At 39.5% G+C, this 25,782-nt stretch overlaps 1 protein-coding gene across 4 annotated transcripts in view; it reads left to right on the top strand.

The window, feature by feature from the left end:
- SETD3 (SET domain containing 3, actin N3(tau)-histidine methyltransferase) overlaps nt 1-25,782 on the top strand; it is a 67,433-nt gene that overhangs the window by 21,614 nt on the left and 20,037 nt on the right. For all 4 annotated transcript variants that reach the window (XM_089522504.1, XM_089522502.1, XM_089522505.1 and 1 more), the window contains exons 7-8: nt 22,165-22,223; nt 22,965-23,079. In XM_089522504.1, coding sequence (XP_089378630.1) covers nt 22,165-22,223; nt 22,965-23,079 — 174 coding nt within the window. The remainder of the gene's footprint in view (nt 1-22,164; nt 22,224-22,964; nt 23,080-25,782) is intronic.

The following is a 25,782-nucleotide window of genomic DNA, read 5'->3' as shown; positions in this document are numbered from 1 at the left end:
GGTTTGGCTGTAGACTCCTGCATTGGCAGGGAATTGACAATGCATGAATACAATGGCAGTGCATGGATACGATGGCCTGAATGTTTCTAAGGAGCTTTACAGACCGCCCAAAAGGGCGGTCTGCCGGCGCCCGTGATTGCTACGCAAGGGAACCACAGCAGACAAACCGCGCGGTTCCCCAGTGCAGCAAGAAGAACCCGCAAAAAGCAGGTTCTTGTGGCGCCGTTGTGACGTTGCAAGGCGCCAATGGCGTACTTGCGGCGTCACAAGGGCGCAGAGACGTGCAAACGCTAGGCGTCCGTCACTTCAAAATGGCAGCGCCCATCTGTATAGGGCGCTGCCATTTTGACGCCCTCGTTACGTGCGAGGAGCAAGGCGCGTCAGGAAGTGCCGCCCCTCGTGCATAATGACGGCACCCAATAGGGCCCAGCCGGAATGCGCCATAGTTTAGTATTTTATGATTTATCTTTACAGTTGATGATCATGTCTATTTTCTTCATTGCTGCCTTTACAAGCCTTAGGCCCTAAACAGACAGGCCAAAATAAAGCTGCTTCGAGTCACTTTGGAGTTATGGTGTTCCAATGATACATGCGTCCTAAGAGTCCTGAAGCCGCACCAAAGCCACACTACAGTTCTAAGGACTGGAGTGCAGCTTTGGTGCAGCTTCCAGACTCTTAGGACACATGCATCATTGAAACACCATACCTCCAAAGTGACTCGCAGCAGCTTTATTTTGGCCTGTCTGTATCAGGCCTTACTTAGCTTCCTGATTTTCCTCCAGTACCATGGTGTCAGCATCCTCCAATTTTTATGCCTCTTCCTCTGTGTCTGATCCCATTTTCTGGTTATGTTTTCCTTATAAATTTAGCCGATTGGATGATGATAATCAGCCTTAGGATAATAAAAGGCAGTCTTGAAGTGATAAAAGACACAATTTCCTGACCCCCTTGTCAGTTGGAAACCATTCTGTTTTTCCATATTGTGTCCTGGCATTGGCTTGTTCTGAATATAGGCTATACATTGGGATAATCAGATGTTCTGGCACACCCATTTCTTTTAGAGCAAACCATAATTTGTCATGACCTATACAATCAAAGGATTTACTATCGTCTATGAAGCACAGTTTGGTTTTCTTCTAAAATTCTTTTGAATGTTCCATTATCCAACATATATTTACAGTATAATCCAGGGGTAGGCAACCTTTTTGAGCCGGGGGCCGGGTTGCTGTACCTCAGACAACTGGGGGGGGGGGGGGGCGAAGGAGGGGGGGAGCTTCCACCCTCCGGGGGGCGGAGTCACAAAACAGCAAAAAACGCATGCCACTGTCTCAACCAGGAAAGAGCAAGCAAGTCCATGTGGGGGGATTTTGCAAAGAGAATACCAAAGGATAACAACAACAATAATAATAGCAATATTTGCAATTTCAGGGCTCCAGAGGCCACATCGGGCCTCCTAATGGGCGCCGCCATTTTGCCCTTCAAAATGGCGGCCAGAGCGGCCGAAATCGGCGGCAGGAGGGACCGGGGGCCAGCAGAAAGGCGCCCGTGGGCCGCATCCGGCCCACGGTCCGGAGGTTGCTGACCCCTGGTATAATCCATAGTGCTCCCTTTTCTGAATCTTTGGGTTTCTTAGCATTTTCCCTTCATAGATGGTTTCCAGTTGGAAACCTTGAATAGGCTCAGTGTCAGATATCTGGCTCTTTTATATTTTGCTCTCCATTTGCAAATTGTCCCCTTTTATTCTCACAACAGTTTGTAAGGTTGATTAGGCTTAGATAATTATTGACCCATTGAGTTCCGTGGCTGAATTTTAAACTGCATTCTTCTTAGTCCAGCACTCTCTTGCTGCACCAGAGTGTTTTTCTGCTTTAATTGCCATAAGAGGTAGAGTGGTTTGAGACATTAAAGCTGGTAATATATATGAACTTCATGTTCATTTGTATGTTTCATTGCTTCATGAAAACTGTAGAGGAAAGGATGAGATTTTAATAGGATAGTTCTAGGCCTTCCTTGATTTAACCAATCTGGATATTTCTGAATGCTGAAGAGACTTCTTCCTTTTACAGTTCTTGCCAGCTGACTTTTAGTTTGATTTGACAACTGCAAGCAGGTGTGAGATTGCACAGACAAAAATAGTTCGTTGCATTATGCAAAGGCCCACACTGACACCATTTAAATGCATGTAATTTGATGCCTAAAATGTAAATAAGTGCTGTGACTGGATCTCTTAAAATAAAAAATAGCTATTAGGCTTATATTTAAGTTTTTTCCAAGAGGGCTTCCCCCACTTTGTTTTCATATGTACACACACACATCCCAGATGTATGCATGGTACTACCATTAAAATTTCATGGATATTTGAAATGGCACAGCTGAGTGAACACAGTCTGAATGTTTATTGTATAGTGCTGGATTCTTTGTGCCCTGAAATGTGGTGTGATAATCACAAGAGGGAGCCATATAGATTCTGGATGTTCAGAGTGAGTTTCCTTGCTCTTTGAAGATGGATGTTTTAGTTTGTCTTCTAAAGGAAATTTACAGTGCTTTCCTGATTTAACTTTCCCCTAAGCTTCATATGGGCATGTTTGCAGCCTTCTTCAGAGATTATATGCATAGATTACTATGAAACGGTACACTTTAGCGCATAACATACACAGCAGTACACTGCCAGCTGTACCTCTTCTATGTGAGATTAGAAAGGGAAAGATAAAGTAAAAGTGTGAGTGTTGGGAGTGGCTTTGTTTTCCTTTCTAGTAACAAAACAGTTTAGCATAAGTATTATTTTCTAAAAGGTATTATGTCTCTATGATCAACTGTAACGCCTCCCAAAATGAGTGTTGCATGGCAAATTATAATAATTTCATTGCCATTTCATTTGCTTACTAGGTAGGCAGCACCGAACCATCTCTCATTTCACAAAGCTTTTGGTTTGTTTCAGAATCCAGGCACACACCTGCCAGTTGCTTCTCAGTTTTGAACAGTCAAGAACCAAGATTGTTGCCCAGTTTGAGACCCCTTTAACTGCCATGGCTCAGTGCTAGGGAATTCTGGGAATTGTAGTTTATTTGGCACACTCTGACAGAGAAGCTTAAATGTCTCATAAAAGTACAGTTCCCAGAATTCCCTAGCATTGAGCCAGGGCAATTAAAGCGGTTTTAAACTGGATTATATCTGCAGTGTGTTTTGGACCTCTATTTGTCTCTACAAAGGGGACAAAGTCCTGCAGGGTTAAGGCCAGATCACAGTCCAAGTACTGCCTTTTCTCTTACTACATAGAAAAGGCAGTGTGAAAAACAACAACACTTCCTATTTACAGATGTAATGCCAGTGCTCAAATATAATTTTAAAAAATAATTGCACAAAAAAGCTGAAGAATACAATAAAAGAGGCAGAAGTAACCTTGGTCAACAAAAGGGTTTGAGTTGGTGTTGAAATACCTTCAGTGCTAGTATCAGTTGTACTTCCCAGAGGAAGGTATCTGATAGTTTAGGCACCATAACTGGGAAAAGATTTCTCTTGCTGACACATAGGGTGCCATGGTATCATAAACAAGAATGAGAATTCTTTAGAAAGCTGGCTTACTATGATGTGCAGATGTAAGGTACATGGAGGAAAAACAACTTACTTCTGTGGGCCTATTTTTAAATGAGCTATGAATATCTTTGTGTAACATACATTTTATACTGAAAACAACGTAGTCCACAAACAAGGGCAAAAAACCCCAAACATCAGATAAAACAGATAAGACTTCTTGTGATTTCTGGCAATGTCTAAACTCCAACAGATGATAAATGGCAGATCTGCAATAGCTGTAATAGTTCTGTGAATGATAGCAATTCATATAAATTTTACATAGGGAAGTGAGGTGTTACCAGTTATGCTCTCACAACAGATGAGTGAACTCATTCATGTTCTGAGTGCACATGTTTATAAGGGATCTTGTGACTTTGCAAGTGTGTCTTAGCAAATTGGAGCGAATAAACCACATTCACACAGAACTCTTTGAAGAAGGAGTTATACTGAACAGCCAACTATCAAGATATACACAACATTTGCCTTGGGGCATAGCAGATACTATAGTAGAGCTTCATAAATGGCAAACAGTGCATGCAAAATACAAGTATCTAACAGAATACAGTTGGTTGGTAAGTATAAGGAAACATGCAAGGCCAAGAGGGTTTAGCGTTAAAAAATTTGAGATTTTAGTGCTGCTAAGGGAAGGGAGAGAAGAGAGAAAGAAGTCCAAAAATAAGGAAAGTGCAATATTTTCCCTGACACACACACACACACCAGATAAAGGGGAAACTGTTTGGGGGAATTGAAATGTGCAAGGAAAGTATTCCCCAAAAGGTAGGTTTGGAGATGCCAAAAGTTACATCTCCTTGATCCTGTTGGACTTTGCAAGGGAAAAGCTTGGAAGTGTTAGTGTTCCTGGTTGAAACAGTACAAAATGAGACATTGCATGCCAGATCAGGACTTGAAAAGCAAGGGGAAGCTAGCAAGAGTCTCTGGTCAAAAAGATGGAGGAGGGGGAATGAAAGTGATTTTAACTTAAAGAAAACAATTGCTAAGGCCCAGTACAGATTAGAAGAAAGGGGCGCTAGCCGCCCCTTTCTCCTCTGGATCATTGCTGTGGCAACTGCACAGCCGTAACAAGGATCCAACCCCAAAAGAGCTCTGAAATGGAGCTCCTATCCGCGATGCCTCCATGGTGCCATTTGTGCCCTGAGGTGTTGCGGTAATGTCATGCGTGCACAGCACTGTTTGGATGCGGTGCACGGGTGACATAATCGACACACGCTCTGCATGGAAGGCAGTGCGTAAAGTTGCCACCGCCATCACATGCTAAGGTTCCGGAGTGTGTGGATGCTGCCAGCTCCGGAACCCTAGAATTGCCCCCAGGCCGCTGCAAACCGGTGGTCTGTACTGGGCCTATGTTAGGCAGTTCCAGGAAGCACACAACTTCATTGTTGCAACAGGTCCACTGGCTGCTTCTCCGTTTCTGGGTACAATTTAAAGTGCTATTATAAAGCTCTGTATGGCTTGGGTTGAAGTTATACGAAGAACCGTATATCCATTTATGAGTCTATTATAGCGCCTAGATCATCTGGAGAGGCCCTTTTCTCTGTCCCACCACTTTCTCAGGCTTCCTTGGCAGGAACAAGAAAAATAATTTTCTCTGTAGCTTATCCGAAACTGTGGCGGGTTATACACCGCCATGAAAGTACAGAGTCAGTCCGTACTAGGGTTAGGAAGGTGCGGTGCTTCCGCACCCCCCTAACCCTAGTACGGACTGAGTCCGTACAAAATGGCGGCTCCCTTTCCACAAGGGGGCCGCCATGACGACGTCACGACCGCGCCACCTATACAGGGTGGCGCGGACGTGATGTCGTTGGTCCGCGCCATGGCGCTTACTGCGCCCTTTCCGCGGACCAGGAAGGAGCTCCATTTCGGAGCTCCTTCCTGGTTTGCGGTGCCGCTTTGCCTCACTGGGCGCAGCCTTCAGACGGCTGCGCCCAGCGAAGCAAGGGAGAAAGGGGCCAAGCGGCCCCTTTCTCCCCCTCCTTGCCGCCGTGGGGTGTCCTTGGGGCTTGAAGCCCCAAGGACACCCCTTTTCAGGCTGCGGGGAAGCGGCGTTTTGCCACATCCCCGCAGCCTGAAAAGCGGCAGATCGGGGCCTCAGCGGCTGCCGTTCTGATAGCTGAGGCCCCGATACACCGGGGAAAGGGGCGGGTACAGCTCGCCCCAAATAGGCGGTCTGTAACCCGCCTTTGGAACTCCCTCCCTCCCTCCCTTGAGAGGCGAGGATTGCCACATCCTTGCTCTCCTACCATCAGCAAGTCAAAAGTATTTTTATGCCATCAAGCTTTTACAAATTGACCAGAGTCAGGCATTTATTTATTTATTTATTTATGGTGCTGTTTTTAAGGTTTGTATATACTGTAGTCCTTTAATTAATTTTAATGTTTTTTAATGTTCAGTGCTTTAACTTTATAAATTATTTTTTAAATGTTATATTCATACATGTATTAATGACTTGGTATACTTTTTAATTTCTGTTCTTTTAAATACATTATTAGCTACCTTGTTATTGGGAGAAAGGTCAAATAAGAATAAGGAAAACAACTGAAGCTTGGTTGAAGCTTCAAGTAGACCCCACCCCAAGAACCAGATGCCTTTTAAATTTAAGTTTAAAAAAAAAAAATCTCTGGCAAGGAAAAAAAAGCTTGATATCTGAAACTTCCTCTAGAACAAAGGAACATCTTTTAAAAAAAGGGTGTCCATCTAGACTTCCTGAGAGAAAGTACCCAAATTACTTTCTTCAACAAAAGATAGTAAATTCTCATGATGAGCCAGCAGGGTGTAAAGTTTTTTGCACTGGACTATGACTCTAGAGACTAGGGCCTGTTACAGACAGCCAAAATAAAGCTGCTTCGAGTCACAGTGGAGGTATGGTGTTTCAATGATGCATGCGTCCTAAGACTCCAGAAGTCACACCAAAGCCATGTTCCACTCCTAAGGACTGGAGTGTGGCTTTGGTGTGGCTTCTGGACTCTTAGGACACATGCATCATTGAAACACCATACCTCCACTGTGACTCGAAGCAGCTTTATTTTGGCTGTCTGTAACAGGCCTGAGTTTCAAATCCCAGCTCAGCCATAGAAACTCACTGGGTGGCCTTAGGCAAGTCACACACTCTCAGCCTCAGAGAGAGGCATTGGCAGAGAAAAAGAACCCTCTAAACAAATCATGAAAAAAACACCTGATAGGCTTGCCTTATGGTCTCCATAAGTTGGAAACAACTTGAAGGCACACAACAACAACAGTACATATCTCGGACAAGCACAAAAGTGTTGAAGTGATTAAACTGTGCCTGTTTCTCATCGTTGTAATTTCCTATCTTCACTCCCTTGTTTGAGAACTGTAGGATATGTTTGGAGAGAAAGCTTGATGGTATTCAGGGTTTTTTGTTTGTTTATTTATTTGTTGTGTGCCTTCAAGTCATTTCCTACTTAGGTTGACCCTAAGGTGAACCTATCATGAGGTTTTCTTGAAAAGATTTTTTCAGAGGAGGTTTGCCATTGCCTTCCCCTGAGGCTGAGAGAGTGTGACTTGCCCAAGGTCACCCAGTGGGTTTACATGACTGAGCTTGGAGTCGAACCCTGGTCTCCAAAGACACAGTCCAACATTCAAACCACTATGACATGCCGGCTCTCAGATATTCAGTATTTCAATAATTTAATCAATATTCTTGACCAACCTGCTGTAGTTAAATGAAAATGATGGAGCTGAACTTTGAGGTTTTTCAGAAATGGATACTGGCTTCAAGGTCCTGACTAGAAGAGTCTTCCCCAATTAAACCGTCTAACTATAGCGAAACAGCGCACTTTAGAACATACACATATACACACTCGTATCTTGGTAGGGGTGTTGTACAGATGTAGATAGCTCACAACACTGAAGCAGCAATATGCTTTAGACAGTACCAACAGAGGCTGAATTGTCTGGATAAAAAAACCAGAGCCAACACTTTAAGCAAACTACACTATCAAGCTTTGTATCCCCACCCCTCCAACAATAGTAAAGGTATGTAGAAATCAATAAGCAACTGTGAGTCAGGTTGCACACCATAATAACGTTTGAACCACCTGAAATCATACACCTAGACTTCCAGGCAACTGACATCTATGAGACTTCACAGCACCACATCCTGCCAAATGTAGAATGACCAGGGAACTCCCTTAAATTATACATCTAAACTTTCAGGAGAGAGGCCTTTATGAGATGCCACAGCATCACATCCAGACAAATATTAGCGCTGCCATGGCTGTCAGTGACTTCTGCATAAATGAGGGAGCAGGACATCCTTTACATACATGGCCTTAAGCTTTACCCTCGACTTATTTACGGGTCATATAAAAATCCAGAATTTTGCCTCCAAAACCTACTCTCCACTTACACACAAAGTTGACCTATACACAAGCATATATGGTAGTCATATTGGTTTCTAGGGAGAGTTCAGGCCTGATGTGTTCTAGAACCTGCTTGTCTTTTTAGCCATCAACAGTATCCACCAGACTCTTCTCTAGCACCACATTTCAAACTGATTTATTTTCTTTCTGTTCAGTTTTTTCACCATTCAGCTCTCACGCCCATACATAGTGATGGGAAATAATGATGGCATGGACAATCTTAACTTTAATATTCACTGATTTTTTTTGCTCCTCAGGATCTTGTGTAGTTCCTTCATAACTGCTCATCTGCGTTCTAGTCTTCTGATTTCTTGAATGTATATCATTGTTCTGGAGTTTATTATCTAATGCAGTTAAAACTATTTTATTTTACTTTCTTTTGATTAATGCAGCTTTTGAGAAGATGGACAATAGGGATATGTGATTTGGAGGAGAACTGGTTCTGTATTACAATATTTATAGAACCTGTCTTATTTATTCTGCTTATTTTTTAAGCCTTATTTTTAAAGGCTTTCCACAGGGTTCACGTTGTCAAAGGAAAAGGGAGGAAGAGTTTTGAATATCCACAAAAATTTTGCATTTACCACTGAGGAAATGATTTGAGCATCGGAGCATAGAAAACAATGTTAAAATATTTGGATACAGTATCAATATTCAAGTAGATAAACTTACAAGCAGAAAGATTAGTTACAGGAATAGGGAACAAAGCTGAAGTGAATAAGAAGGAATACTTTAGCTTGGGTAGGCAACTGTGGTGGGCACAGAGACCAATCTTCACCCATGCTGTTCTTGTGTAAGTCTTTCTGTTTGCAGAAGGGTCTTGGATCTAGTTGAGGCTGCTTTTGGTGGAAATGATGGAGGTGATTTTCACTTACTTCCTTTCCCAGAAGTATGGGGGGCGGGGTTCTTTCCAGTAAAGAAAAGCTACAACTTCCTCAAAGATTTCAGGGACCAGATGAAAGGCTTAAAGCTTGAATAAATGATATAAGCCACAGGAGAAATGGAAAACAGATAACAAATCTTAGAGACAAGAAGTGTTAAAACACTAAAAGAGGAGGGTCAGATTGGGGTGAACAACCTTTCCTCAGTCTAGGATCGCTTTCCTCAGAGGTAGTCTGTTGGTGGCATCCTCACAATTTTGGCAGGACTGAAACCATTTACAGGCAGAATCAGAGCGCAAAGTGGCTTCACCCACTTTTCTCACCTATTTCCCCCCCGCCTCACTACCTCCCCCTTAATAATACTTCCCTCTTTCCCTCCATCTTCCTCCTTGTCAAGTAGGCTGCCAGGAGAGACAAATGACTCTTGCCAGAGGTCTGAAGTAATTGAGAACCAAGGTCTTTTGAGATTTTGAGATTAGGTAGTGGGCCACAGATTGCCCATTCCAGATTAGATAAGTGAGGGGGGAAATGTTGCTTAACACCAATGAAGAAACATGACCATATTGTGAAAGTGACTAACAGAAGAATAATTCTTCATTATATCAGCTCTGCTTAGCAGCAGAAAAGAGGAATGGGCCACTTTGAGGAAAGAGAAGAACAAGTAGAACAAAGAAGATGAAACATAGAATCTTAGAGTTGGAAGGGATCACAATGGCCATGTAGTCCAACCCTTTGCCATGCAGGATTACACAACTAAAGCACCCTGAAAGATTCTCATCCAGCCTGTTTAAAGTTGAAAAGTCTACCACCCTCAAAGACAGCCTGTTCTACTGTCACACAGCTCTTACGGTAAAAAAGATACTTCTAATGTAATGTAGAATCTCTTTTCTTTTGTAATTTGAATCTGTTAGTTGTGTTCTACTTTTTGGAGCAGCAGGAAACAAACTTTCTCCATCTCCTACATGACATCCCTTCAGATATTTATGAATAGCTCCGTCTTCTTTTCTCCAAGCTAAAGATACCCAGCTCTCTACGTTTTTCTTCGTAAGGCTTGGTTTCCAGACCTTTGATCATCTCGATCTCTGTTCTCTCGACACGTTACAGCTTATCAATAGCCTTCTTGAACTGTGATGCCCAGAATTGGGCACACTATTCCAAGGGAGGTATAAGGGTAAAGGAGATGAAATTATGGACCAGGAATTTGGCAGTAGAAATGGCAGACAAATATTACTTTCAAAAGAAATAGAGATATAGTGTGTGCCACCATTGTACAGTTATAGCAGTTTGATACCACTTTAATTGGCATTACTCCATCCTGCAGAATCCTGAGATTTATAATTGGGAGAAGTACTTAGAATTTCTCGCTGCAGAGAACTAATCTCCCCTGAACTATATCACAGTGCTGTCTAGCAGAGAATTTTAAGTACCACACTACAAATCCCAGGAGTCTGTAGTGTGGAGTCATGACTGTTAAAGTGGCATGAAACTGGTATAATTGTGCTGTGTAAAAACACCCATAATTAAGTTTCTGCCTCTCATGTTTTCTTCCACTCCTGTCACTGTGAATAAAAGAATGCTGAAGTCAAGAAATGTTTGTTTGAATATGAGTAGTTCTGTGTTCTTGCAAGGTAGAATTTTTTTTGCTAACTCTTGTACCAAGTTCTGTATTAAAGGGTAAAGATCCCTGCTTGACAACCAGAGGAGTATAGCAAGAGCTGATTCCTCTGTCCCACTATGTCACACAGAATTTGGAATGGTTGGTTTTTTAGAGCTAGTGAGTCTTCTCCTAGTCCCCTTTCTGTAACAGTAGGAAAATTAGAAGCTGAGTGAGAACTTTCCATTTGGAAAATCATAAAACTTCTCATTTGGGAAGCAGTTATCTTGTGTATTTTGGACCCTCTTTGCTAGCATAACTACTTTTAATTTATTTCTGCTGCTCTGAATGGCTTATGATTCCATTTAAATAGTCTCCCTAAACACTCTGCCTGAAAATGCTGTGCTTCAAAACCATACATGCCAATATTAGATGAAACTGTTTCTGCATATTTCTAAGTCACACTTGGGAGGAGTATTATGTTGGTTAGAAAACACAGAGGTCTATGGAGACTCTTCCTTTAGAAGATGAGGTTTATAACCTCTCTCCTGGCCATGAATTCAGATGAGCAGTTGTTTCTATAGCTATAATAGTACGACCGCTTATTTTCCTTAGATCAAGTTGTACTTCCAGAGAGCAAGTACTTCCATCTCTAGGGATATTATCTGTCTATTGGGATTCTATGCCTCAACAGTTAATCAAACTTCTTCACAGATACATTGGGCTTATTGTTAGGATTTAATACTTTTCTTCTTCTTCATGTAACTGCAGTTATGAATGTTCAATAAAATCAAAAGCACAGTAGAAAGCTGATGTATCTAGAGTGAAATACTCAAAGGAACTATATATTCTAAGCACTGTTAAACTGTTTAAGGGACTTATCTTTGTGAAAATTAGTAATTTAACTAAATTAGAAAATGGATTATTTTTTACATTTCCACTCTGATCTGTCTTAGTATGGGAGGCTAGAATGTATCTAACTGGAACATCTTTTTGTGTTCACTTTAAGAAAATTGAAAGTATAACTGCTTCACTCCATTTCACATTTCTGTGCTGGAGTGCTGTCCAGAATCTGTTAGCTGAATCAATCTTAAGTATTCAAAAAACCTCACCTACTGCTCATTTGTATGCTGTGTGACTGCCATTGAAGAGGTATCTAAATTGAAGAAGCACAATTATAATAGATCATTTCAGTGGCTTTAAAAATATATATTCTGGTGAAAACATCATACTTGCCAATATTCCCACTGATGCCTAAAAACTGCTAAACTATTTGGCTATTAAAATAAATTATATGTTTTTAAACCCACCACATTAAAACATTATAAAATTGATTAAAAATCATACAGATGTTAAAATCAGATAAAACATGCATCTATATTAAGAACCTTTCCTGCTTAACCATTAAAAGCTTGTTTGAATTAAAATGTTTTTGCTTGCCGGCAAAAGGAAAGTAGGCAGGGAAGGGAGCCAGCCTAGTCTCCCATGAACATAACCAAATAGAGCATTTTTATTGTTTTTAACCTGTCTAGCAACCCTGAGCTTGTTGTGCCCTTTAGCTTTTCTGACTTTCTCTCTGTACATGATGGTTATTCATTTTAATTCCTCTTTGATGATTTCCACTTTTTTTGTACATGTCCCTTTTGAGTCTTAGTTCAGTTGAAAGTTCTTTAGACCTCCATCATGGTTCCTTTCGACACCTCCCATTTTTTCCTCCTCTTTGGAACTATTTGGAATTGTGCCTTCAATATCTCACTTTTAAGAAATCCCCATCCCTCATGAACTTCCTTCTCTTTTAGTATTCCTGATTGTGGAATCACACTCATTGCTTCCCTAAGTTTACTGAAATCAGTTTTCTTAAAGTCTAGAATGCATGTCTGAATATGCTTGGCTTCCCCTTTCCACTATATAACAAACTTCAGGAGAACATGGTCACCTAAGGGTCATACCACTTCCACTAAATTAACCAGGTCATCACTGTTGGTTAGGATCAAATCTAAAATAGCTGGTCCCCTGGCCTCTTCCACCTTCAGGATAATGAAACTATCTGTAAGATGACTGAAAAAATTTTTTGGACCTTACATTCTTCGCAGAGCCTTCAAACAAATATCAGGATAGTTGAAATCTCCCATTCCTACTGCATCTCTCCTTTCTAAATGTTTGGTCATGTATTCCAGGAAAGTGTCATCCAAGACCTCAGTCTGGCTTGAGGGTCTGTAGTAAAAACCCCACAATGACACCACTGTTGCTTCTCTCCGCCTTTATTTTTTTACCCAGATGCTCTCAACCTGGTTTCCAGGATTTAAGTGATTGATATCTTCACATGTGTTAAACATTCTTATCATATAATGCCATTTCTCCTCCTTTCCTGTTAGATCTGTTTCTCTGTTACCCTTCTGTTACTGAGGCCCCATACAGACAGGCCAAAATAAAGCTGCTTCAGGTCACTTTGGAGGTATGCTGTTTAAATTATGCATGTGTCGTAAGAGTCCGGAAGCCGCACCAAAGCCATGATCCAATCCTGAGGACTGGAGCGCAGCTTTGGCACAGGTTCTGACCTCTTATGATGTGTGTGTCATTTAAACAGCATACCTCCAAAGTGACCCGAAGCAGCTTTATTCTGGCAGTCTGTATGGAACCTACATTCCAATCATGAGACTCATTCCATCAGGTTTCAGTGATGCCTGTTATATTGTATTTGCTTTGCTGTGTTAAAGTTCAAGTTCATCATGTTTATTTTTCGTGCTCTGTGCATTAGTGTACAGATATCTAAGACTATGGGTCATTTCCCCTATCTTCTTATTTAAGGTTTTCTCCCTCCCACTGTTGGGTCCTTGTACTCTTCAGCCAGTTCTCTTTATATAATTTGGGCAATTATCTCCAGTACTTGATGAACTCCTGCCCTCAAGAATATTGTCTCCCTTCTCCACCTGGTTTAAAGCCCCCTCTGATCAGGTTTGTTCTCTCTGACAAAAGTGTCAAAGCCATTCATGATCATGCCCATGTCTCATTTGGTAATGGCATTTGGATCACATTTTTCTAATAAATTTTCTGTTTTAGCAACCAGTCATTTGATTTGGGTATTATACTCTCTTTTTGGAGGACTGTCTAATTTGGGTGTTCTGTCTGGTAAAACTGAGGCAGAGGGAGGTTTGGAGTACATATGTCTGTGTGTATGTGTATGTTCCATGTTCCTTTGACTTATGCTTTGTTAAAATTAGACAGCCACCGATTGCCCACTGGTTTTTAGTTGGCAAATATAGTGGGAAAATATTATTTGATGAATGAAATTTAAAAAACTAAATAGGACAATCCCTGCTTGTTTATTTCTGTAACCCTTTCACAATAATTGCATGAGTTAGGAAGAATCAGGATGTAGAAATCATAATTTCAAAATGAGCTCTGGGCCCATGGACTTTATCATGGATGAAATGCATAAGCCCATTTCTCAGTTTGGACCATTTGCGTCTAAAGGCTAACCTCAATGCAAGCAGCTGAGAGTATGTAGTTTTGTGTACATAGGCAGAGTTCGGTGATTTGAGTAAAGTGGGCTAATGAGCCACAATAAGATTCCGTGTAATACAGATACATATTAAGATGCAAGTGGGGGCTATTTTCACAGCAAAACTTTAAAAATAAGAATTGTACATGCATGCACTGTTCTGCTTTATTTTCAAAAGTACAAAGCTGAGTGCCACATGGCTCTTCAGTACTGGAACTCAGACTGAACAGATCAGCACTATAGATTAGTTCACAAAAGCAGCATATGAGAATTATAATACTCCTTGGACTAAAACACTTAAAAATCTGATAGAGTTCACATAATTAAATGATTTACACACATACACACACTCTTTATGGCCATATAGGAAACAAGTTATAAAGGAGAAGAGTGGAGGATTTATTTTTCTAGGGAAAGTTTCCTCTACCTGAAATTAAAAAAACCAGAAACAGCAATAGCATTAGCATTTCTGTACGGTTTATCAGTGAACTCAACATTCTCTAAGTAGTTTACAGCCTGTAAGCCAGTAGCCCCTAACAAGCTGTTTACTCATTTCACCAACCTATGAAAGGATGGAAGGCTGAGTCAACCTTCAAGTCCTGGGATTGAACTCAAAACCTTGTGGCTGCAGTACTGGCATTTAACCATTGCACTACCAGGACTCCTACAGTTGTACATAATAACATTTACTAATTTATAAACAAGGGGTATGGTGCTTCTGTGGGTGAAATTTACCTGTTACTTCAACACAGTACAATTTAGAATGGAGAAGATATGGTATAGGAAAGTCCCATTGTTATTACTACAGAGCATCTTTCATTCCTTGGAAGAAAACACAGGGAATGTGAGAGCATGCGCAGTTCCTTTAGCTTCTGTGCTTCCTCAGTTTTTAACTTAATTGTTGCAATCTAGTTTAAGAACATTTGAATTTTGATAACACTTGTTCATTGTAATGGGAGAGACTGGTGAGTTATCATTACTTGAATTTAGTGGTATTTTAAAGAGCCTAACTACAACACAATCTGTGTATCTTCACTCTGAAATAGGAACAAGTGTATTCTATTAGAGTTAGTCCCAGGTAAACATGTATGGGATTGTACCCTTAGGCAAGATCCTTAGATGGAAGGTGGGAGATGGATGTGGAAATGTGAAGTATTAGAAAGTGTGAATCCACTTTTTTTGTTTTTTTGTCTCTACCGTTGGGCTGTTGCATGTTGGTCATTCCATGTGATTGATCTTGCTTGTCCCAGAAAGCTGTGTGTATTACCTAAGGGTACATCTTTCCAGTGTGCATTTCTGCATAATTCAAGTTGACAAGATTTGTGGTTAGAAAAGGAAGAACTATGAAAAAAATCTACATGAAAGACATAGAGTTGCTGGCAAGCAGAGTATATGATGTAGAATAATGGAAGGTTACTTGGTGCACATTTGATCCCATCGTGTTATGGATTCAGAACTTTCTAAATCTAAATGGTTAATGTCACTGGAGTTTGAGTAATTAATTATTTTTAATTTTAATAATAATTCAAAATATTTGCTAATTGTTTATAAAAAAATTTTTGCCACAACACTGAGTGCTAGTGGCAGAGAACTTGCATAGAACTGTCTAAATATTTCCTTTTACAGTCTTTTGTGTAGGATGTAGTGTAGGATGCAATCCTACATCTTTGTATGTCTGTTTTTGGCCACTGCAGATGTTGGTATTCCTTTCTTCTCCGTGTAGCACCAAAGCAACCCCCAGACCTAATCCATTGAACTTTTGAAGCCCACCCCACAAACTATGGCCGTTTGTTTGTGGAAGAGAGAGGGGATCGGGGACGTTTGAATGGACTAATTGTGCTTAGTAACTTGATTCTGTTTGAAAACTTGCTTCAGAATATGCTATAAACTAGATTTTGTAGATAATGCATTAAACTTGGTTCTCCAATAGGAATGTCATTGCCCGTTCTACTTTACAAAATTTGGAATTGGAGGAGGAACCCTACATTTGTGTGTATGTGCCTTCAGGTTGCCTGTTGACATATAGCAGTCTTATGAATTTCATAGGATTTTCTTAGGCAAGGAATACTCAGAGCTGGTTTTTCCAGTTCCTTCCTCTGAAAAATAGCCTACAGCAACTGGTATTTGTTGGTAGTCTCCTGCCCAATTCCTAAATAGAGCTGACCTTGCTTAGCTTCCAAGATAAGACAGGATCTGGTGCCATTTTAAGTATTTAGGGCCTGGAAGCCTACCTACAGCCATATCTAGAGTGTGTGAACCACTGAGGTTGCTGACAGTTGTTGTATTTATTTTATTTATAAACTGCCTTTAATCTATACATGCATCAGAGTAATGTACAACCATAATATAATGTGCCCTTTCTTTACGCGGAGGATCCATTCTGGACACCCCCTGCGTAAAAGAAAAATGCGTAAGCTCGAGCCCCATTGGAAGTAATGGGGTGCGTGCCTGCCGCACGCCCACCACAATTGCACACCCCATTACTTCTTCCGGGGCATGTGAGGTTTTTTTCTGGTGCGGCTTCCAGTGTATGCTGGAAGCCGCCTATGATGCGCCCACATATGACGTATGATGTACAGTAAAAGCATCAACACCATGTCATCTCCATAAACATGAAGCATTGAACAAATATGACAGGACAATTGTGGAAGATCAGGGGCCACATTAGCCCTTCACGAGAACTTGGTGTAAAAAAGATGGATGGTGAGATTTTGAGAGTTGAGACATTGAATGCACCAGGGCTTGCTTACTCAGAAAGGTTTTCTTGTGACAGGTGAAGGAGCCATTTTAAAACTCCAAATTAATGCTTGGGGGCAAGTCCCTTCAGCTTGTTTCCAGTTTCAAATGAATCTCACATGAAGATTCAGACAGAGGCCTCTGTCTGAAAGCCAGATTGTTCTCTACACCATTCAGATTGGCAGTTAGCTGGACAAATAGACCTTTAGACCTGACACAGTAGAAATGTAGTTTTCTCATTCCCTCACCAGGCATGCATTGATAACATATGGGGCATTTGATCTTACAGAATAAGTGCATTTCTTCACTGGTGGCTTGTTCACTCTTTCTCTTCCTCCTAGTTTGTCTCTGTACAGATATATAGTCGTCCCTCCTGATTTGCAGGGGATCTGTTACTGGACACACCCCCTCCCGCAAATCCGGAAAAACACAAATAATCAAGTCCCCATTGGTTACTGTGGTGGCGTGCTTCTGCATGTGCCATTTTGTTCCTCCCCGCTTGCCGCCCATGAAGGAGCGAAACTGTGGAGTCCCAAGTCTGCAAACGGAGAGGGATGAGTGTATTTATAAAACCTGACTTACTAAGAACAAGGCTGTCATTGACAGGAGAAGAAATGATAATATCTCTTCAAGATGACATGAACGCTTTTTTATGTCAGCAGTGAAATTGTCTAGCTGTGTGTTAAAAGTCTGTGTTCAGAATTCATCTAATTAACTCCATCAGTAGAGTAGGGCAGGATGTGATTTTCAGTGATTCTCCCTCACTGCAGCTCTCTACCTTGAAAAACCCTTGTTGGGGGGGAGCGGGGGTTGAGGGACTATCTGGAAGAAATTTGGAGGGATTCATGGAGAGAAGGAATAGCTGAAAATTCACCATTCCCCTTTTCACTGACTTAAGTCTTCTGTTGGTACATGGAAATAATTTGCACTTCACCCCTTTTTTTAATAGTTCAGAGAAATTGTTGCTGTTCCCATTTTCTGGTGAATAACAATCGAATAGTCTATGAAGATACTGGCCCAAACTGCAGAAATAATCCAGTTTGAGACCACTATAATTGCCCTGCCTCAGTGCTAGGGAATCCTGGGAGCTGTAGTTTTGTGAGACATTTAGCTTTCTTTGTCAGAGACCTCTGGTGCCACAACAAACTACAGTTCCCAGGATTCCCTAGCACTGAGCCAGGTCAGTTAAAGTGGTCTCAAACTGGATTATTTTTTCAGTGTGTTTCAGAACACTGTGTTTGTAAGCCTGCAATCGTATATTCACAGAACTGAGAGTAAGTCCTGCTGACCTCATAAGGATTACTTCTGAGTAAACATGCTTAGCATTGCACTGCATACCATGGAGCCTTGCCATCCTCATTATCCAGAGTTAAATCTCTCATTTCTCAACCTTTTCTGCAAGCATTCATGTCAGTAGTCTTATTGCTATGCCCATAAAATGGCAGACTCTCTTGTATATCCAGATTTGTCCAAAATAAAGCGAGTGTAATCCTGCTTGTAAAGCTTAGGGTGCATGAACTCAAGAGAGCTGATTTTCACCATTTATCAACGAGTTGCTTCATTTGAATAAGTGTCTATCTTTTTTTGATCAACCTGAAAAATTTGCATGCTGTGCAGCAGCCATATTCTATACTTTATTAAATATCTGTCAATTATAAATATCAAGGTTTTACATTAATGTCAAGATAGTGCATCAAAAATTCATGGAATATGTGACTTTTTCCAAGGGTATTTAATACTTAATGCATTTGTGTCATTTTTCTTTCTAGATATATTGACAGGTTTTATTAAGTGTTTGTTAGGGAGATTTCATTTTTACCGAGGGACTGTAAAGAGAAGCTGCTTGCTAAATCAATTTTTTAATCAGCGTATTCTTCTCTTGGTCACTTCAGCTGAGATATGCTAACGTATGTTAAAACTCTGGAAAGCTTTCTCAGAAATACAGCAATTAATTTCTTTGTAATGTTCTCTTAATGTATATCTGCTGTGAGACAGTATCATTTTGTATTATAATTTAGTAATATTCCCCATGTTCTCTCTTTTTCGATTAAGGGGGTGAGCTTGATTTCTGGAAATATACAAATATGGTATTGTCAAGAAATTTCCTCTGCAAATTGTTGTCTTGAAAGTGCGGATGAGGTTCAAAACTATTAAATAAAACTATAGAATCTTATTTTCCTCTGACTTTTAAGAATTTCAGTTTAATTACTAAATGCCGGTTATGTTAGGATCTGAAAGTTCTTTTAAGAGCAGTAACACATCCTGACAGAATTGCAGATATGCCAGTAAATACATAGATCGACAGCTTTTTGTCCATGGATCATAGGCAGCAGCCTTATTCTTAGTCCAACCACTGGCCCATTCTATCCAGTACTGTTGACTCTTGAATGCTAAAGGCTATTCAGGGTTTCAGAGTTAATTTTTTATGAGTGCAAAATTAAAGTGGGTTTTGTATTTTGATGTATTGTTTTTTCCATGGGTTTCAATCTTAGTTAAACTCTGCTTCATCTGGGTACAGTTTTGTCAAAGGAAATAAAAACATACTAAAAAACCAGAGGAATAATGCTAAAATATATATGCAGCTTTCCCACACAGTTTACAAATGCACAGTGAAGACCAGTGTGTATATGGGCATGTTTGTAAGAACAACTGTTCATCAGATTATAACATGGGCCCAGAATACCTTCAGAGATGCCTACTACAACAGAAATATCCCTATCAACTTTTTTAGATTGTAAGCCTGAGGGCAGGGAACCGCCCAATTAAAAAGATTGTATGTACAGCACTGTGTAAATTTACAGCGCTTTATAAATAAAGGTTAATAATAATAATAATTTATAGGCTCTTTGGGGACACTGTTTCATGTTTCTTCTGTTGATAGGTAAAATGAACTAGGGGTGAAAAGGAGCACTTTCAGTGGCCATGTTCTTTCTGTCAGATATTGTAGTCTTCCAAAAGATATATTTTGCTCCTTTTTTCCCCATTAGGTTAAAATCTGTTCACTCCACAGGTTTTTAACTAACTTATAACTGAAGCAACTAAATGTGGCTTATCTTGTTGTTGTAATGCCTTCACATTGTTTTTGACATATGGCAACCCTAAGGCAAACCTATCATAGGGTTTTCTTGGCAAGATTTGTTCAGAGGAGGTTGGCCAGTGCCTTCCTCTGAGGATGAGAGCTTGTGACTTGCCCAAGGTCAGCTAGTGAGTTTCAAGGGCTGGGTTTTTTTATGACTACTTTTTAAAAATCAGGTAAAACTGGAATTGTTAGAGGTTTCGGTAAACCCATCCCCAATTAATTTTTTTTAATTGGAGAGGTGGCTTATAAACATGGCCATGAAAACGTATGGAGCCCTGGTGGCACGGTGGTTAAATCATGCAGCCACAACCTTGTAAGTCTGATCCTAGAGGAAGGCTCCAAGGTCCACTCAGCCTTCCATCCTTTCGTGGGTCGATAAAATGAGTACCCAGTTTGTTGGAGGCAGTTGGCTTACACGTTGTAAACTGCTTAGGGAGTGCTAGTTCACCAATAAGCAGTATAGAAATGTACTTGCCTGTGCTATTATTGAGCTCTCATCTCTAAAACAAAATCCAGTATCTTTGGAGGGAATTGATCCTCTGGATGTTTTAAAAGCAGAAATTCTGAAGCTTTAACTGTATTCTACACCATGTGCAGTAGGTGGCGCCAGAGCCATGTGAGCCATTTTTTTGCTTCAGAGAAACTCCTGTCTAACTATCGAGAAGTTGAATTGTTGCACAAAAGTTTAATGCATTAATAACGTTTACTCCAGTGTAAGCTTGTTCATAGTTATAGACTTTCTGACGGTTTTTTACAATGATACGAATATCTAAGCACCATTAGTAACTAGGTACCTGTGGGCTTTTTGTTGTTTAAGCCAGTTCTTACAAGCACTAAACCATATGCCAAGTTAAATATAGATTAATCCCAAAGGTTTCATATTTTCTTTTTTGTAAGTGGTAACTTTTTCATATGAGAGACACAAAATCTTTCAGGGATTCTGACCTTTGTGCAGCAGTTTTGATTTAAGTGTGTATATGTGTTTCTTTTCATGTATGATGTGACTGCTGAAATGTATCTCCTGGATTGTGACTTCTGTGGCAAGTGTATTGAGAGAGGGCATTTGTACTGTCTAAAGGGAAACAACCAAAGTAAGCGATTCAGTAATGACGTTTTGAGTGTGAACAAAATCCCTTATTACATGAGAGAGCCACGGGTTTGAGAGCTGGTCCGTCAACGGGGCTAATTTAAGGGGTTGGAGAGAGTACACACCTGGGACATAACACCCAATTGGCAGCCTTTTGTAATATATAATTTGCCTAAAATTGTGCACTGAGTGCAAGCTTTTGTTTTCTAATTGATTTACGGTTTGAGCCACTTTTACCTCATCCCCTACTGTCCTGCACACAGTGCCAGCAAGTACATTACTGTGAGAGATGATAAATTACCATGCACTTGTGATGCTAATGCATCAAGAGTATTTTTTTTTAAAAAAGCATGCTATGTAGAGCTCCTTGTTTTAACAATGTTGCAAAGATACATCCAAGCAAAACTCATTTGTATCAGTAGAAACAACCATTTATTTGATCACTTACTGAAACCTGCCTATTCAACTGTAATTGAAATGGAATATTAAAATGATACCATTAATGGTTCTCATTCTCTTAAGAAGGGGGATTTTTTTTTTGAGTCCACCAAAAGTTTCAGATTCTTTTTGCTATTGTATTTAAATGTCTAAAAGTGGCCATGAAGTACTTTAATAAGTAAAGTGTCCAGAAATAAGGAATACATTCTGTATAATTAAATCTTCCACATTGTTCTTCTTTCTTCGTAACAATTAAGGACAGTTTCTTTCCCTCCTCTTTAGATGTGTAATTTAACTTAACCAACATTGCCTCATTAGTTTTGTTCAGTAATAGCTGTGAAACTGTCCATCTTACCTATGTGTGTCACCGTAACTGTATCGTTATTTTAATATGTCTGTGGCTTCAGAATTCTGTGTAACCTCTGATTGGTTTTAAAAAAACTTTGATGCAAAGAAAGACAAAGAAACTTCATATAGCTCTAAAAGTCTGGTTTAAGTGAAAGAAGTAAAAATTCCAGAATAAGAGAAGGAAATAACTTGGATAGTCTCCTTTCACTGTCAAATTTTCATGTGTGGTGTAGAGCTGGGAGTCCACCTTAAATTCTTTTGTGTGTTTTCTGTGGGTTCTAGCCTTTGAAATATGAAGAAACAGATTTATGGCGGCTGCTGGGCACAACAAATTAAGTTGACAGTGATGTATGAGAGCATAATAGCAGGATGATCCCTCTGTAGCGCGGCTGGACGCCTCCTGCTTCATTTGGCTCTTGTTAGGATCTGTTAGGCAGCTAAATAATGAAATTCTGCTGACTGATTTCTTTTCATTTTTTGTTTTGTTTTCCCTTTTCACCTCTCCTCTGAATCCTCTATTTCTCAGACCCATCCTAATGCCAGCAAACTGCCATTAAAGGATTCTTTCACTTACGATGATTACAGGTTTGTTTCCCTTTTTATATAAAAAGTAGGTTGTTAAGCTTTCAAATGCCTCCAGAGAAAACAATCAAGTTGTTAATCATGAATCCCTAGTCTAGTCATAGCAGTTATATTAAATATCACACAATATAAATATTTTAGCTTGCTGGATCTTAACCCGTCAAAGTTTGTAGCTAGTCAGTTAGCATTACTTTCTGGTTGCTTCTAAGTTGTATTCCCAGTATTCCTCTTAAACTGATTTTGTATGTATCTTTCTAGTTACTGTTTGATATTCTGGATATAAAATAAAAGTTTTTTAAAAATTGAATAATTATGGAGCATAGTTTGTAACAAGTAATAATATAGACATTTGTCGATATCTGAATCATCTCCAAGAGAGAATATCTTGGTTTCTTTTTTGTGGTGTATTAGAGCTTATGCATTTACCTTATGCACCAACCAACACAGAATGTTTTTGAGGGAAAGGGGTAAAAATGCCTCCCTTTTTGCCAGTTGGTTTTCAGAAGTTAAAGTGATTTGATAGTAATAAACTACAGTACTTATATATAAGATATATATACCTAATATATTATTATTATTATTATTATTATTATTAATATAGCGCTGTAGATAAGAACAAAATGTTTTCTGCTGTCAGAAAGCTTGGAAGCATAGATTCAATATTCAAGCTGTGTAATCTTGAAATGGAAGTTATTGTTTCTTTCATTAAACAGTATATTTTTCTTATTTTGTTTTGGCTTATAGGTGGGCTGTTTCCTCTGTCATGACTCGACAAAATCAGATTCCTGCTGAGGATGGCTCTCGGGTTGCATTGGCTCTGATTCCTTTATGGGACATGTGTAATCACACCAATGGGCTGGTAAGAACATTACATGTTTTTTTTTTAATAATGATTTTATTTGGGAACGTTCTTTTGTGGATAAGAATTTTGTTTTATACAGTTCAGATTAGATTAATATGTAATTTCATATTTGACCTGCTCTAGTGATCTTTAAAACCCAAAGGTCTTTTTCACACATACTGATTCCTTAAAATGCAGTTAGAATTTTGAAGGAATCCATGTGTTGAGGCCACGTTTTCTGTCTTTCATTTGTTAGGAGAAGTTTATTAAAGACCAAAATAGAGAATCTCCACAAAGTAGAGGCACAGCTGGTTCACCACTGGTTCCTTTTAGAGTGACAAATTATAGAGACACAAATATTTCATCATTTTACCAGAACAATAACACTAAACTTTTATATGTAACAGTAAAATTTGAAGGTTCTAATCAATTCCTGATCTTGGTTTGCCTCTCCTTCGCAAACTTATACTAAAGCAGAGAAAATCTTGTCTTACTAACTTTGAGATGGCTTTTTTCTCATTCTTCCATAGCTTCCCTTTCCGTCTTTCTGCTCTGTGTGCATCCTTTGATTGTCTAGTATCCTTGTTCTATATAAAGCCACATTTATTGCTTCCATTTCTCAACTTCCTCCTCCTCTGTTTTCTGTTTTACTTTGTGGTCTTTTTCTGGTATCTTTCTTTGGTGCTAAAACATTCGCATCTTAGGTCAAATCTAGGTAGACCTCAGAAGTTCTGCTTTCTTTCCACTTTGAAAGCAGCTGAGAAAAGGACAAATTTGAATGAGATGTGACATAGTGGGAGTGCCCTTCTCTCAATCTAAATGGTCTCCATAGTAGCAAGAAGAAATGTAAACTGATCTGTTCGTGTTTTTGTTACATATATATTTGGTGGAAAGGGCGTTATAAATAAACATTATTATTATTATTATTATTATTATTATTATTATGCTGCTGCTGCTGCTGCTGCTGCTGCTGCTGCTGCTGCTGCTGCTGTACAACTAATTTTGCCCTTGGATGTAAGTCTAAGGACAGGGCCTCTGTATTTTGATGTTTAAACAGAGCTTAGTGATGTTGACCTAGATATTAAATAACAACTTGGCATCATGTAAATGCAAAGAATACATTGGACTACAATTCTGGAAATCAGGGTTTGATTCCCCACTCAGCCATGAAAACCCATTGAGCAACCTTGGGCAAGTCACATACTCTCAGCTCCAGAAAACCCCATGACAGGGCCATCTAAGTTGGAAACAACTGAAAAGTACACAACAACAGCAAAACCTCACAACACATTATTGCCCATTTCTGTTAGAAGACAGATTTTCCAACTTACTCAGAACACTGTAATAGAAATAAAGGCTGTTCGATGGTTTATTTAGATGTATATGCAGCTATTCTGACCTGTAGCAAGTGGGGGACAAATTGCTTCACTAGCAAAGAAATTCCATATATAGTGCAGGACCAGGGGTCCATGAGCAGTCATGCTTCTTGTGGGGATATTTTAGGAAGCCCATTCATTTCTCAAATCACTCTGTATTGTGCAAGAACATTTCTTCCACAACATTTCTTTTTGGATGCAGGTTTTTTATTTTATAGAGTGACCTCCTCTAGGTGACATTGGTTATGTCCGCAGTCCCCAGATCTGCAGGCACTTCTAGCTCCTAGTCCCCTAGTCAAGTGGATAGAATGGCTTCAAAAATGCAGAATTCAGGTTCTCTTGACCCAATGAGATTATATTAAAATATACCACACACACAAAAATGTCTCTTCTTAAATTCAGTTTCCGAGACTAATCTGATAAAGTCCAATGACGTCTTGACTTTTTATCCATTTCTTGTGGTGGAAAGGAAGCTGGTCTAATTACTCATTTACAACTCAGTCACAGGGACTTTTAAACACAGTTATATGGTACTTCTAAGTGTGTGCAACAAGATTCTTTTAAAGATAGGTTTTCAGATATTCAATTAAAATAATATAAAGGCTTTTTAATAAAAATTATGAAGATTTCTTGGGTCTGGAGCCTTCCTGTGTTGATAAGGTATAATAGACTCTGAAATACAAGTGTATTAAAATTTCCTTCATTATTAAAAAGTTAAATATTTCAGACAATCTTTTAGAAAGTCTCACTTCTCTGCTACTTAAGTTTATTGACTAACTTTCTTTTTTTACTTCTATATAAGTTAAATATCATATGAAATAAAATATATCTTATTCTGGACAGTTCCTTAACACTTCACATGATATTTTAAAGGGATTTTTTTAAAAGCACTTCGAAGGGGCTACAGAAGGAACAAAAAATCCAGCCTCCAGCTTACGGTCATGGAAGATGCTTTCACATGCAAATTCACAGCATATGAGGCTGGCCCCTATTTAGACATTAGTTCTTTTTCTATCACAAAAGATACTTTAAAAATATTAGAAGATACTGGGGAAAAGAACTGCCAAGAATTGTTTTCCATTCTTGTCAGTTTCCTGGTTTTTCTAGAGGTCAAAGAATATCTGTAAAGAAACAACTATTTCTGTTCTGGCAGTGCAGTCCCATACACATCTATTCAGAAGTAAGTCACATTGAACGTTGTGACTTTCCTCCAGGTACGTGTGTATAGGATGCAGGAAAGCCAGAAGATAGGTGGCGTTGCATACCTTGAAGTCTGTTGCAAAGTTGGTGTTGAGATGTTTCTCCAGTCAGTCAGCTATAATGTATCTCTATTCTTGCTCTACCC

Source organism: Sceloporus occidentalis, unplaced genomic scaffold (assembly GCF_023333645.1).
Source record: "Sceloporus occidentalis isolate IW3139 unplaced genomic scaffold, rSceOcc1.0.p SCAF_4, whole genome shotgun sequence".
In the NCBI taxonomy this organism is placed as follows: Eukaryota; Metazoa; Chordata; class Lepidosauria; order Squamata; family Phrynosomatidae; genus Sceloporus; species Sceloporus occidentalis.
This window is presented reverse-complemented; position numbering and strand designations above follow the sequence as displayed.